Source organism: Trachinotus anak, unplaced genomic scaffold (genome assembly GCF_046630095.1).
Source record: "Trachinotus anak isolate AG129_WGS33_773 ecotype Australia unplaced genomic scaffold, CSIRO_AGI_Tana_v1 ptg000019l, whole genome shotgun sequence".
In the NCBI taxonomy this organism is placed as follows: Eukaryota; Metazoa; Chordata; class Actinopteri; order Carangiformes; family Carangidae; genus Trachinotus; species Trachinotus anak.
The window spans coordinates 22022055-22035246 of NW_027273870.1; the positions used below are offsets into that span (position 1 = coordinate 22022055).

The 13192-nt window shown below is 38.9% G+C and overlaps 1 protein-coding gene across 2 annotated transcripts; it reads right to left on the reverse strand.

Moving 5' to 3' along the window:
- Window positions 1–263: 263 nt before the first annotated feature.
- tmem192 (transmembrane protein 192) lies at window positions 264–12627 on the reverse strand. 2 transcript variants are annotated; one of them, XM_071505070.1, is made up of 6 exons: window positions 12468–12627; window positions 11137–11289; window positions 10301–10562; window positions 10072–10194; window positions 2117–2222; window positions 264–1014 (listed from the first exon to the last, which is right to left on the reverse strand). In XM_071505070.1, the coding sequence occupies exons 1-6, from the start codon at window positions 12492–12494 to the stop codon at window positions 900–902; spliced, it is 786 nt and encodes a 261-aa protein (XP_071361171.1). In that variant the 5' UTR covers window positions 12495–12627; the 3' UTR covers window positions 264–899. The 2 variants fall into 2 exon arrangements, with proteins under 2 accessions (XP_071361171.1, XP_071361170.1); XM_071505069.1 differs by having other exon boundaries at window positions 11137–11292.
- Window positions 12628–13192: the final 565 nt, after the last annotated feature.

The window sequence follows — 13192 nt, forward strand, 5'->3', positions numbered from 1 at the left end:
CTCGATATTTCGTTAACATAGATTCCCGTGACTGTTGAAATTTAACACAGAAAAAGTGAGGCGGGAAAAGGCATTCACACCAGCTTATGTTGACACTGCAGTGTTTCTATTGTTTGGGCTCTTTCTTTTAGCTCTTACAGTACATTCTACAAAATAAACACTTTTCAAAACACAAAACAGAAGCCACTTACTTGGGTTTCACTAAAGTCCCGTGTCAATTCTCATCCTGAAAAGGCTTTAAACATAAATGAAATAAACAAGACTTGAGAATATTAAAGATTTATTGAAATCTGATCACAAATACACAAACTGATTGAACGAATAGAAAAAAAAAATCACCCAAAACAGCGCATTTACACATATGACACGTATTTACAAAACTACCACTTAGAGACATTTTACAGTGTTATTTGAGCTCTTTCTCTTGTTTGACCCTGAAAAGTGATAACCTCCCTCCTGTATCTCCTGCTCTTTCAGTCCCTCCTTAGTGCAGATCATCTCTAAAACAATTTCACCTCCTCTGTTTCTCTCAGAGTAACACAAGCGGCAGCATACACGGGTCACTGGGGGTCATAAAAGAGCGATAAAAACCCCTCACCTCTGATCTGTGACCCATGACTCCTCCCCCCACTTCTCCTCTTTAACTGCCCTCCACTTTCAGCTCACCTCCTCCTGCGTTATCTGTCCATCTCAGGTGGGATGCCCTTCTGTCTCAGTCTGTGCATACAGGTGCATTTGCTTACGTTAGTCTTTCATCCACTGTTTCTCATGGCTTTAGTCCTTTCTGTTAAATAGATCCCCTCTCCGAGTGTTAAAATGATCAGGCTCTTTCTCCACAGCGCTGTCTTCTCCAGAGAGGGTGTCGGCTGGCTCATGGGGAGGAGGGGGCCGGGCTGTGGTCAGTGCTGAGCAGTGAGGTTGAGCAGCCTCTTGCTCAGTAAGGTGTTGTGCTGTTTCAGGTACTCTATGAGGTCGGCCTGCTTCTCCACCACCTCCTCCAGACTGGAGCCCTCTCTGTCACACACACACACACAGAAATAACACATACACCCTATTTAGACAGGAATCCGTAACATTGCTGGCTGCATCTGTCTGTTTAAAGATAAGTCTGGTCTATATTTTTCTTTATTATCCACAAAATAAATATTAAACTAACAATGAACAGATCTTAAGTATTATTTAGCACACTATTTAGCACAGTATTGCCCGTTCAAAGGCTGTCTAAAGCTTATTCATCTGTGCCAGAGCTCTATAGCTGTCCAAACTATTAAAAACACAGCAATGGTCAACAGACTTTATGGGAGAATACATATTTAACCTTAACAGACAGACATTTTAGGACATGAGAAGTTGTACTGAAATGTAAAAAGAAATACCTCCCTATCTTTGACAATAGATAGACATGGCATGGGATATTTATGTGATGGAAAACTGACTAAGGGGGAGATTTTCTCCAGAAAACGGCAGAAATGGATCTGTTTCACTGCAAATGACAAGGATGGTGTCATATCTCAGTCTGGATGAAATCAAGGACAATGTGGACATAAAGTCAGTAAAAGAAATGTACACTCCACTTTTTCCGTCATTACCATGGATATGGGCACTGTTAAAAACAACAGTTTTTTAAGATGTTTCGTATGAATGTGCTAACACATTGTTGGTTTTGGTGTTTTCATGGGATTTGTAACATTATGAATAGAACATCTGTGCAACATTCAGCATCTGGTAAACAAGAGGGAGCGATGGTACAGCTGGAGAACAGAAATGAGGTTGTTATAGGTTTCACAGTTTATCAGACATTATACAGAATAGCTCCTCGTTCTATATGGCTAAACAGTGCCTGTATAACTTAAAAAACAACAACAGGGGAAAAATGAAGACATGTTTTTGAGATGGATCTAACATGAGAAGAAAATCCTTAACAACTTAAAATTTGCTCAATCTAATTATTTCTTAGTTTATTTTCTTTTCTTTTTGCATGAGAGACTAGATTGCACATTTATTACAGTATTCTCAAGAAGATGGACCAAGTACTACATTTAATATCTCTCTCTGGAGCATGTCTGAAAGGGGCTAGAGAGAGACAGGTGTGTGTGGCTGAGTGAAATCTATCTACCTGAAGCCGGTCTCAGTTGGCAGACTCGTGACACTGTAGGTGTGCGAATGCTCTTCTTGGCTCACATCTGGTGCAGCTCGCTCCCCGTTGAACCGCATCACCTTGACTAGAAATGCAAACAAAACATCTTGAGTCACTTGGACATGAGGACGCACAGACACTATTGAGCAGTGAGAGCTTTTCCTACAAACGGTAATCAGGTGAGAAACAGCAAACATTCGTTTTTTTTACTGTTTTCCATCCCTCTCCCTCTCCTAAACACACACAGGCTGTTATATCCTGCACTTAGACCTTATGGGCTGTCATATCCTGCGCTCAAACCTCTAATTCTCACACCCTAAACATACACCTTTACACAAGGGGTGGGGTTAGCAGCAAGGTGTGAGTGTGGAGGATACAGTAGCGGTGAGCCACAGCCAAAATATGGGATGAATGTCGGTGCTGTTTGAATGAGATAAGGCTGTGGTATGTGTGTATGGATGCAGGCCGAGTGTGTGAGGAAGGGCAGAGGGAGGAGCTGGCTGAGTATTGATAAGACTGAGTGTCATTAGCCAGAGGAAATTGTCAGGGAGGTTCTAAAGAGCACTATCTTTGCTTTGCTAGAGTGCAGCATCTCAGTATCCACACTCACACTCAATCCAAAGAAATACTGTGCATTCCTGCATAATGAGGCCCTGAAACTCTGTGTGTGTGTGTGTGTGTGTGTGTGTGTGTGTGTGTGTGTGTGTGTGTGTGTGTGCGTAAATAAAGAAATAGAAAGCAAGTATGTGTGAGAGAAAGACATTCCAGAGAGGCAGAGCAGTGAGTGTGGTGGAGAGAAGAATAGTGATGATGAGCCTGCATTTGCTGAGTGTTTGTTGCAGAAAACGCCAACACAGAAAGGCAAATTGGTGTCAAATATTTACAGTGAATGCCACCATGGCAGAATCCAACCATTTCCCCAGATTTTTCAATAAAGGGCACAAATGGATAAATGTTTCCATGCACAAAAATTACTGAGAATAACCAGGTTAAAATAAAATAAAATAAAAATAAGCATTTACTTTCACAGAAACCTGTTTTACCAAGTAACTTGACTTCATATTATTAAAAAACAAAAAACAAAAAAAAACAAAACACACACACACACACACACACACACACACACACACACACACACACACACACACACACACACACACACACACACACACACACACACACACACATATATATATGGTAAATGCATTTCTGGAAAGTATGTAGTGCAGTCTGTAGGAGGCACCTTTTTAGCTCTACAAAATTATGGATTGACAATTACATGTATAATTTATGAAAATAGATTTACTTTGATGATCTACCACCTTAGTGCCATGTTTGTCCATTGCTTTACATGCATTTCACTCAGTTAACTTTGTAGCTTATGAGCATCATTAAAAACAAGCAAAAAAGAACCAATAAACTTATGAGTGAAGCTGTGTCAACCAATATTTTTCGGTGGTACTGGCTGACATTTCAGAAACAAACTCATATCCTATCGGTCTAATTTTTATTAGGGGATCTGTATATTTTTTAACCTGCTGTAGTGAATTTATAGAATATAAATACATTATTTCAAAGTTTCTTTAACTAAATTTTACTTGCAATTGTTTTTATCTCTGCCTCTGGAGCAGCGGGATCCAGATCTACCACTACTCATCATTACTATTAACCACTGTTATCTATCATTATTATTGATAACACCATTACCTACACAGCTGTTCCTGGTCTCTCTCTCTCTCTTTTCTCCTCTCTCCTCCCCCCACCCTCTCTTTCTCCTCCTAAACCCAACTGGTCGAGGCAGACGGCTGCCCACCCTGAGCCCGGTTCTGTTGGAGGTTTCTTCCTGTTAAAAGGGAGTTTTTCCTCCCCCCTGTTGCCAAGCGCTTGCTCTCTGTGGGAACTGTTGGGTTTTTCTCTATAACAAAGTAAGGTCACAACCTTACCCTGTAAAGTGCCTCGAGATAATGTATATTATGATTTGGCGCTATACAAATAAATTAGGAATTGACACACAACAGTTGAATGAAACTTGATCTAAATTTCATTAATTTGATTTAAAAAAATCTTTTTACCACATAATAATGGGATTCATTTCTATGATGAGGATTAGGATTTAGTATTTCCTTTTCTATATCTTGTTGACTTCTACTGTTGCTAGGTCTGATGCTACATTATACAAATACAAATACAAGGAAGTAGTGCACACACGCACACAAAAGGTGAAGTGTTTGGATGAGGTCAGTGAGGATGTTCAGGAATTCCTTAAATCAGACTGATGTCTGTGGAGTTCAGTGTATTACAGCAGGGGGCAGGAAAAAAACAGATAGAGATACCAGGATGGATGGATGTATGGACAGAGCAGTGCAAAGGAAGTGACACATTTCACACATCCCTGTGACTCTCACACACTCGCACACCTGGACAGACAGTGCTAAGACCTGTGCTTCTCAGATGTGACAAGCTTCAATCACCCATCCAGAGGTGCACATTTCCAGGTGATAACAGTGAAGCTCCAGAGGTGATAACAGCTAATGGCAGCACACAGAGTGTTCAACAACTATGCAGTGCCCGTGTTGAAAATCAAAGAACTGGAAGGAAATGGATCCCAACGACCACAGGAACTGATGTTCAGTTTTGAATAGAGCAGTGTAAATCACCTTTTACTTCTAAGTAGTCTGAAGTCTACTGAAGTCTAACGATTCAAAAACTTGCTCCAAGGACAAACCTGAGGAGATGCTCTAGCTTCTCCTCAGACTAATTAGACGTACTGTATGTTCCACAATGAGCAACACAACTTTAGAAATTCTGAACCATTTAGATGAAAAAAGACCAAATTTTGTGTAAATAATGACCAAAACTATAGTTTGCACTTCAAAATCGTGAGTGTGGATGCTAAACTAAGAAAATTATTTCTGACTAATTTGTCAACAGTTACAGTTTTGGTACTTCTAGAGCATAACGGCTTGTGGACTGGCCTGACCTGGGTCAATGTAACACATTTCAGGCTGTAGAAAACGACACTAGATGAGTTGTTTGGGTTGTTGGTGTGAACTGCTGAACATGTGACACCACAACCCCGATGCTGTTATGGGCTTTTTATAGGTCTGGTATTGCTATAACTTTTTTCATAAACAGGTTTCTATGATAACTATAAGCAAAACTGACACAGCGTTACTAACTACAGGTTCACAGCAGTAAACCTATAATAGTCTTAACTTATTACAGGTGAGTCAGTTCAGTCTTTGATCATAAATTGACTGAATCTGACCAGTTAAGCCAGATTGTTTTTGAAGTGAAGCAGGTTTTCTCCAGATCCCCAGCTTAAAAACAATACTGACCCCTAACGCTCGTAAAACATCAACGTGCCTCTGCAATCGTGTTGCTACAAAATACTCATTGTGGTTTACAGTTGGCATAGATCTGTAGATATGATGAGCAGATATGTAAGCTAAATTTTACTGAGAGTTTAAATCATAGGTTTTGCTCTTGGGAAAAAAAAAAATCACTTAATGAGATGAACATGATATTTGCTACGTGACAACCGTGACTCTGAGTAGTGATACTTTTATTACCTATCCTAATGTTCATTTTGTACATACCCTCCACCCCTAGCACAGACACAGTTCAGAAACAAGTGTGAATGACAATGGTCAGGTATTTATAATCAATACTATGAATGTCTGCACGTACACTGAACATGTCCCTCCACTTTATTGCTTCTCCTGTCTCACACAGTACATGGGGTTTGTGCATGAGAGGTTATCTGTAGGTATCTGTATCTGTGTGTGTGTGTGTGTGCGTGTGTGTGTGTGTGCGTGTGTGTGTGTTTGGACCCCGTGCCCTGCAGTGCTTACACTAAGTTCTGACCAGGCAGAGGAGAGAGATGTATTCTAAGTTTAGCCTTTGAAGGCCAAGGCATGGCTTTGATGTGCATGGAGGTCTATAGAGGAGAGTGTATTCATGTTAAAATGAGAGAGGCAGAAACATACAGAAAACCTCAAAGACACACACACGGGCACTCACACACACACTTACAATCAGCACGCACTTCAAAGAGAAGTTGAACGAGGCCTTCCTGTATGGACTTCATAGCTGCAGGCATTATATCTCTCCCTCACTGTCCCCTCTAAAAAGACAGTTTTTCTTTTCTTTTCGTGATCCCACTGGTGTCAACTTGACTATGTCTCAGTTGGAGTGTGTGTCTGTGAGTTTGCGTTAGCGGTTTAAAAGGTTTGTGCTGCGAGGCGTCGCTCAGTTTGCGTCGTGCCTGACTGCACTGATCTGAGCAGGAATGCAACGGGTGAACAGAGGTACCCTCCTCACACACTGGATCACCCTCACTGTAAACACAGGGACAATGTGTGTGTGAGTGTGTGTGTGTGTAAGTGTGTGTCTCCTTGTGTTTGGGTGGAGTGGGCTCAGAGCTACCCTTTGGCTAGGTTAAATCCTAATGCCTCTTATCTTCTCTCCTTGCCTCTGTAGTATCTCCATCTCCAATCTGTGCCCTTCAGCGGCCAAACACACCTTTAATATGGATTTCCTTTCAATACACATTCTTCAATATCAATATCCTCTGATAGAGCATCTTTAACAGCAGTTTTCCTTTACACGCTGACAGACACCAAACATTCTGGGCAATAACCAATATATACTGTTTATTTATCATGTTAGCACTGTGTTAACATGCAGTGGCATTTCTTAAATATTGCAATAACACATTAGTTGTCTAAATCAATCTTTAAGAAACAGAATAATTACTAAGTCAATGTGGACTCCCTGTAGTTCAGCAGTTAAGATGCCGACTGTGAACCACAATGTCCCCAGTCCAAGTCCGACCGGGGACCTTTGTTGCATCTCCCTCACTCATTTTCTTTCATCTCTCTATTGTCTATAACAATGAAGTATTTTTGGTCATTTTTATGCCAAACAAAACGAAAGATTTGTTACAATGATTTCTGAAACTGAGTTTTGTACCACTGCTGCCAATATGATATAATTGTGTAATTGTTTTGAGGAATTCAAAAACGTATTTTTCCAAACTTTAAGCTCTATTTAATGAAATCATCCACACTTCTCAAATGCATCTCATCTTAAAACAAAGCAGCTGTAAAAGAACAGTAAAATATCACCTAAAATGTGTAGTTTTGTTGCGTGTCGTTTTTTTATTTTCAGCGCTACAGAGGGATTTCAGTCTGTACTCACAGTGGGCTGAGGTTTCATACCCCTAATCTGAAGTCGGACGTCCTATTACCATGTAGCCTAATGTGATGGACATCAAATAGTAAACTGGGATTTTCAGGTGTTTTTCTGAAAGGTTTTTCCATCATACATAGGCGTTGGTATCACACGAAGTTCATGATTTTTACTGAAATATTTTAAAGCCCTGTTATAGAATAACATGCCAGTCAAACAACAAGCTGAGTGATTTCTGTTTTTTTTTTAAGTTCACAATGTTTCTGTGAGGAATACAGGGATGCTGCAAAGTTTTTGAGTGGCCTGCGACACTTTCCCCCCATTCAGCCTTTACAGCCAGTTTATTGAAAAATGAATAAATGGTTTAAAATATACCAGACTGTAGTTGTAAGTCTATTTAAGTGTTTATTCATGTTTCTGTCAACAACTATTACTCTTCCATAAGTGAGGCTGGTATATAAACAGATAATTGATAACAATATAGTAAAATACAGGTGTAATAATATAAAATAGTCCTAACAGATCAGAGAAGTTGACGGATGCTATCCATTAATAATACACAATAATAAATTCTGCTTTCAGCTACACTATGGTGTGGTATAAACCTTCTGTTAAATGATCAGTGCTTATAAATGCAAAATAGGAAGAAGAATAGAAAAGAATAAAGTTTTACACCAGTAAGATAAGTAAAGCAGGTGATAAAGGGATAAAGAAAATGTGCTGTAGGGATGACATTTAATAATGAGAACCTAAACTCACACATAATTCAATACGAAAATAACAAAAGACATTGAGCTGAATCATATGAAGGAATGTTCTTTAAAAACCATTGTAACACAGCAGTGACTTGTAATTTGGCTGATTGTAATGGATGATATCGTGACTGCCACAGCCTGACCAACTTCTCAGCATGTGAGGTGTCACCTGTTTTATCTGAAGCATGTGCACAGATCACGCTGGGGATAATTACAAATGTCTCCACTGGAGAATTTCATGATACTGTCCAGTGCTTCTGTTCTTTATTTGTGATGATCGAAGCTCAGAATTCAGAAATATGAGAGCCAGCTGCAAAATAGCACTTAACTCATGAGCTTGGTTCAGCTTAGTTATATCAGTTTGACATTTTCACACATTAGTACACTGGGACTTTTCAACAAGTCCAAACTTCAAGCTGTATTGCCCAAAGGCTTTAAAGGAAGAAATATTTGCAAAAAAATTGATTGACTTGTGGTTTTATCATATTTGAGAGGGCTGTCCAAACATGCAATGCAAATGTATTTCACTGCTTTCCCACATGCTTTTGGGTTATTTATTCTCACTATTGCTGTGACTTTTTCACAACAAATCCAGTGAATGGTTACAGTATGTTACTGCAGCCTAAGGCCATTTCAACAAAGCTACCAAAGTTGGTTATTGAGCTCTAGGGCAGAGAGAAAAAGACAGTAGAAGCGTAGGTATGGGTATCATCCCGAAAAGATTGCTTGGTGTTTGTATCGGAAGTAAAAGAAAAAAAAATCAGATCAGCAGACAGAGGGGGAGAGAGGAGGGAGGACAGGGAGCTGAATGGTTGATTGTCATGCTGTCGAGTCTGAAAAGGGCAGGGCAGGTATTGTGATGCGAATGTGCTCAGATTGAGAGTGGGGGTAGTGTGTGTGTGTGTGTGTGTGTGTGTGTGTGTGTGTGTTTGTGTGTAATGTAATCTGTAGGGTGTGTCTCTCCATATATCACTTCTGATATAACTACCATCATCCATAGGCATGAACGATGCGGCAACACTAAAACAGAAACACACCTAACTATATTGTAAACTATTAGATGTGAACTGACTGGACAAAGGTCTCACTTGTCAGGCATGAATGATAAACCAAAAACACTGATCTATTCCAGCATAAGGGAAATGGGAGAGGAGCGGAAGATGACTGTATCAGTCAAAGGTATGAAATGATTCAGTTCACAGACTTACAGTAATGACAGGTTAGATCAAATATATCCTTCTGTGAACCCATTACATTTGAGGTATAACCTTGTTTCATTTTGGTCCTGTCTTCTCATTAGTTTCTCCAAACTGGACTTCCAGCTTTGAAAGGGTACCATTCAAACTCAAAGCAAATAACTCACAGAGAAAAGCTGTGGTATTGGAAGTTGAGCAAATACCATACTTTCAAAATGTGGATATGTGACATTCTGTCTTTATTATGAGAAGGAGAAAGTTTTTTTTGTAGTTAATGTCGTATTTTTATCATTACATAATAGAATATATAATATAATATGTATCATAAAAAGGCGCCCAAGGCGACGTCTTCAAATGTCTTGTTTTGTCCACATTTGATAAATTTAATACAAAAAAAAAAGATTGTCTTTGTTTATAAATTCCACGCGGTTGTATTCTGATATAAACTTAATTGAGATATGTATCTTTTTTACTCAAATGTTACTGTCTTTTTTAGCAGGTCTCCTGGTGCAAAGGGGGTGGTAGTGTGGAACTGGGAAAAGAGATGGGTGTGTGGATGCATGTACATATGGGTAGGTGGGCGTGTGGCTTGCAGAGGTGGGAATAAGGGGTTTATGATTTGGCCGTAAAGACAAGGATGCATGTCCATGAATAAGAAAAAAATAATGCAGTAAAACTTGACTCAACCACATAAAAGTTTGCAGAAATAATGCTGTTTAAAAAATGTCTGTCTGGAATCACAGAGCAATACGTTTCAACACTAAACAAATGATAACTGAGATCAGTTTACCTGCGTAATAGAACAAGCATGGCACTGCCACCAAGAGTTCCAACCCCAGGATGCTGAGCAGCATGTAGGTTTGCACAGCTGATGATAATCTAGCGGCCAGAACAACCAACACCAAAACATTCCCTGCAACACAACAAAAGAAACATTTTTCCTGTATCATTACTTCCACCTTGTGGAGAAAACTGGCCCCTACATGGGCAGTAAAGGGACAACGTGTGTGCAGTCGAACCTGCAGAGTGAACGGTAAGAGGCAGGTGATTCAGTCCTTGTGTCTCTCTGTAAAACCGCAGGTATCCTCTCCTTCTGGCTTGACTGTGATGGTGCTGCACACACTGTGTGACCACCAGCACCAGCACCCACAAACACACCTTCCCAAACACAATGACACTGTCACCTGACACATTACGCAAAACACTCGCACACACCTCTACCTGACCAAATTTCAACACACACAGCACGGACACACACACTGACAACACAACATACACAATCTGAAAAGAAGAAGAGAGAAGTGGAAGTGAGACAGATGTATCAGACCAGCACATACTATCGCTACTGTTATACATATAAAATAAAAAGTGAGTAACAGAGTTAAGAAGACAGGTTAGAAAAATGCCTTTACATGTGCTACGTTGGCGAGATTATCTAAAAGGACTGAAAATAAAGTTTCAATTTACATTTACTCTAGGGCTGCAACTAACATTTACTTTCAATATTGATTAATCTGCCAATTATTTTCCTAATGAATCAATTAGTTCTTATGTCTATAAAATGTCATAAAATAAAAAAGGTAATCATCATTAAAATTATTGTTCTTTCAGCACTATATTTCCAAATGCAACTGTTATTTCGGTTTTGTTTTGGTTTGATTTTTATTTAATCACATGTAATTCAGTTTCCCCAGCAGAAAAAAACAAGCCTTTTCTGTGTTAACTGACTTTGTACAAATGTTTACAAGGTCAGGTTTCTGATGATATTGGGGAATATGCATGAAAACACAAAGTGTGTGTGTGTGTGTGTGTGTGTGTGTGTGTGTGTGTGTGTGTCTGCAAGTGCACATCATACATGCAGCAGGGACAGCAGGCCTGCATGGCAGTGTGTTGGCACAGTCTGAAACTGTCTTCTGATGGCAGAGTGGAGGGCGTCAGCAGAGATCAGAGGTCCATCCACCAAAGAATCTTCCTCTATACTCCGTGTCATATCTACTGAGGTGCCAGCCTGCTGAAATAAACCATATTATTATACTATTATACTAACAGTTCTTGCAGAAATTTTATACATACTGTATATAAACTACTACATTATACTTTTCTAATGCCTATAATGTTTAGTTTTTGTTGACACTGTTATAGAGGTGTTTATGTAATTACATATTTTAGCAGCAAGCATAGTTAAAGGTGTTGCATTATATTCAAAGGTGTCTCTTGACCCCCTTATGTAGGTAAATAGAGTGGACATAAACGTTTGAAACACCTCTGAATATGATGAATATAATGTAGTCTACACAAACACCAACTCTAACTGTGACCTAAGTAATAAGCACATAACTGAGTGTACACATTTCCAGCAATGTCCCAAAAAACTGAACATTATGAGTTTTGTAAAGACAGATGGTATGACACAGCTATATTATATTGTGTGCATATATGACTAACAAAAGCTTCAAATTTGCACATTTGAGAAGCTGGAACCAGTAAATGTTTAACAGCTTTGCTTGAAATATGACCCCAGTTATCAAAATAGCTGCAGATTTTTTTTTTTTTTTGGCGAGCAACTAATCGATTAATGGACGAACTGTTGCAGCACTAGCTTGCAGTATTATCACAAGCTAACACATAAATGCCGTCATACCAAGATATCTCATAAAATGTAGTACGTCTTGAAGATCGAAGCATATTGTTTCATCATTTTTCAGTAATGTCTAATGGCTCATTCCTTATAAAAACGACCAATTGACTAAACTCGACCCAAAACACCATCAATAAATTAGTCAATTCAAGATTGAGAGCAGCAAAAAAAAAAACAAAAAAACAAAAAAAAACCCAGCTAGCGGGTCAGTTTATAAGATCTGTGTGTGACTAACCTCTGAAAGAGAAACTGTTGAGATTAATCTACAGTCTGCACCGCAATGATCTTCAATATAAAACATAACCAAAACAGGAAAACAACTGAAAAACCACAAGATCTACAAATGCAGATTTTAGTGCGTGTTAATGCTATGTAGGGCTGATACTCTTTTAGTCTGATAATATGGGAAAGACAACTATCCTACATAAAAAAACAGATTACAGTCGTACTTTAGACCAGCTGTCAGATCTTACTAGCTCCTGGGCTAACTACCGAACAAACTAAGCGTTGACATATTAACCAGTTATCGTTCAATGACTTGTACTTACTGCAAGCAAGCGTCCCTTCGAGTCCATTTTGTTTGGATATTTCTACGTTTTTGAAGAAAATGAAAATAAAAAAACAACAAACATTAGCTTACATACTATCAGTGAAAGGGGCGGGCAAGCTTATATTTGTAAACTTCCGGTTTCCCCATTTTCTGGTCCCGTTCTATGTCGAACTGGTTCCTAGCACAATGGTTCCGGCAGAGCCTCATCATGATATTGACGCAGATGCTCAAGGCTTAGTTAGCAGTTGTTGTCTTTAATGATCAACTGATTGTTCAGTATATAAAATGTCAGAAAATAGTAAACAAAAAAGGTAAAATAGTTAAAAATGCACCCTGAAGTCCAATTTTAATATCTGAATCTGAATATGTTATTCATACAATTCATACATACACATACAAGTGAATTTTTCATAATTTTGCTTTAAAAATTAAAAGCAATCAGTCAATTAACAAAAACTTCTATTGACATTCATTTTCTGTCTATCAACTAATCAACTCATCAGCTTACTCATTTGTTGGCCACTGACTGTCTAGGGCAACAATGAAACTGACAGGTGGTCTGCATCAATAGAGGCCCAACAAGAAATTTAACAAAAACTCCAGGATTACTGCTTATCAACTAGTTTGTGCTAAGCTTAATTACAAAAAATGTTGAAGGGTACACACCACCAAAGCATAACATCATTATCAACTGACATAATAATCGCCTTTAGGTGCTTTATT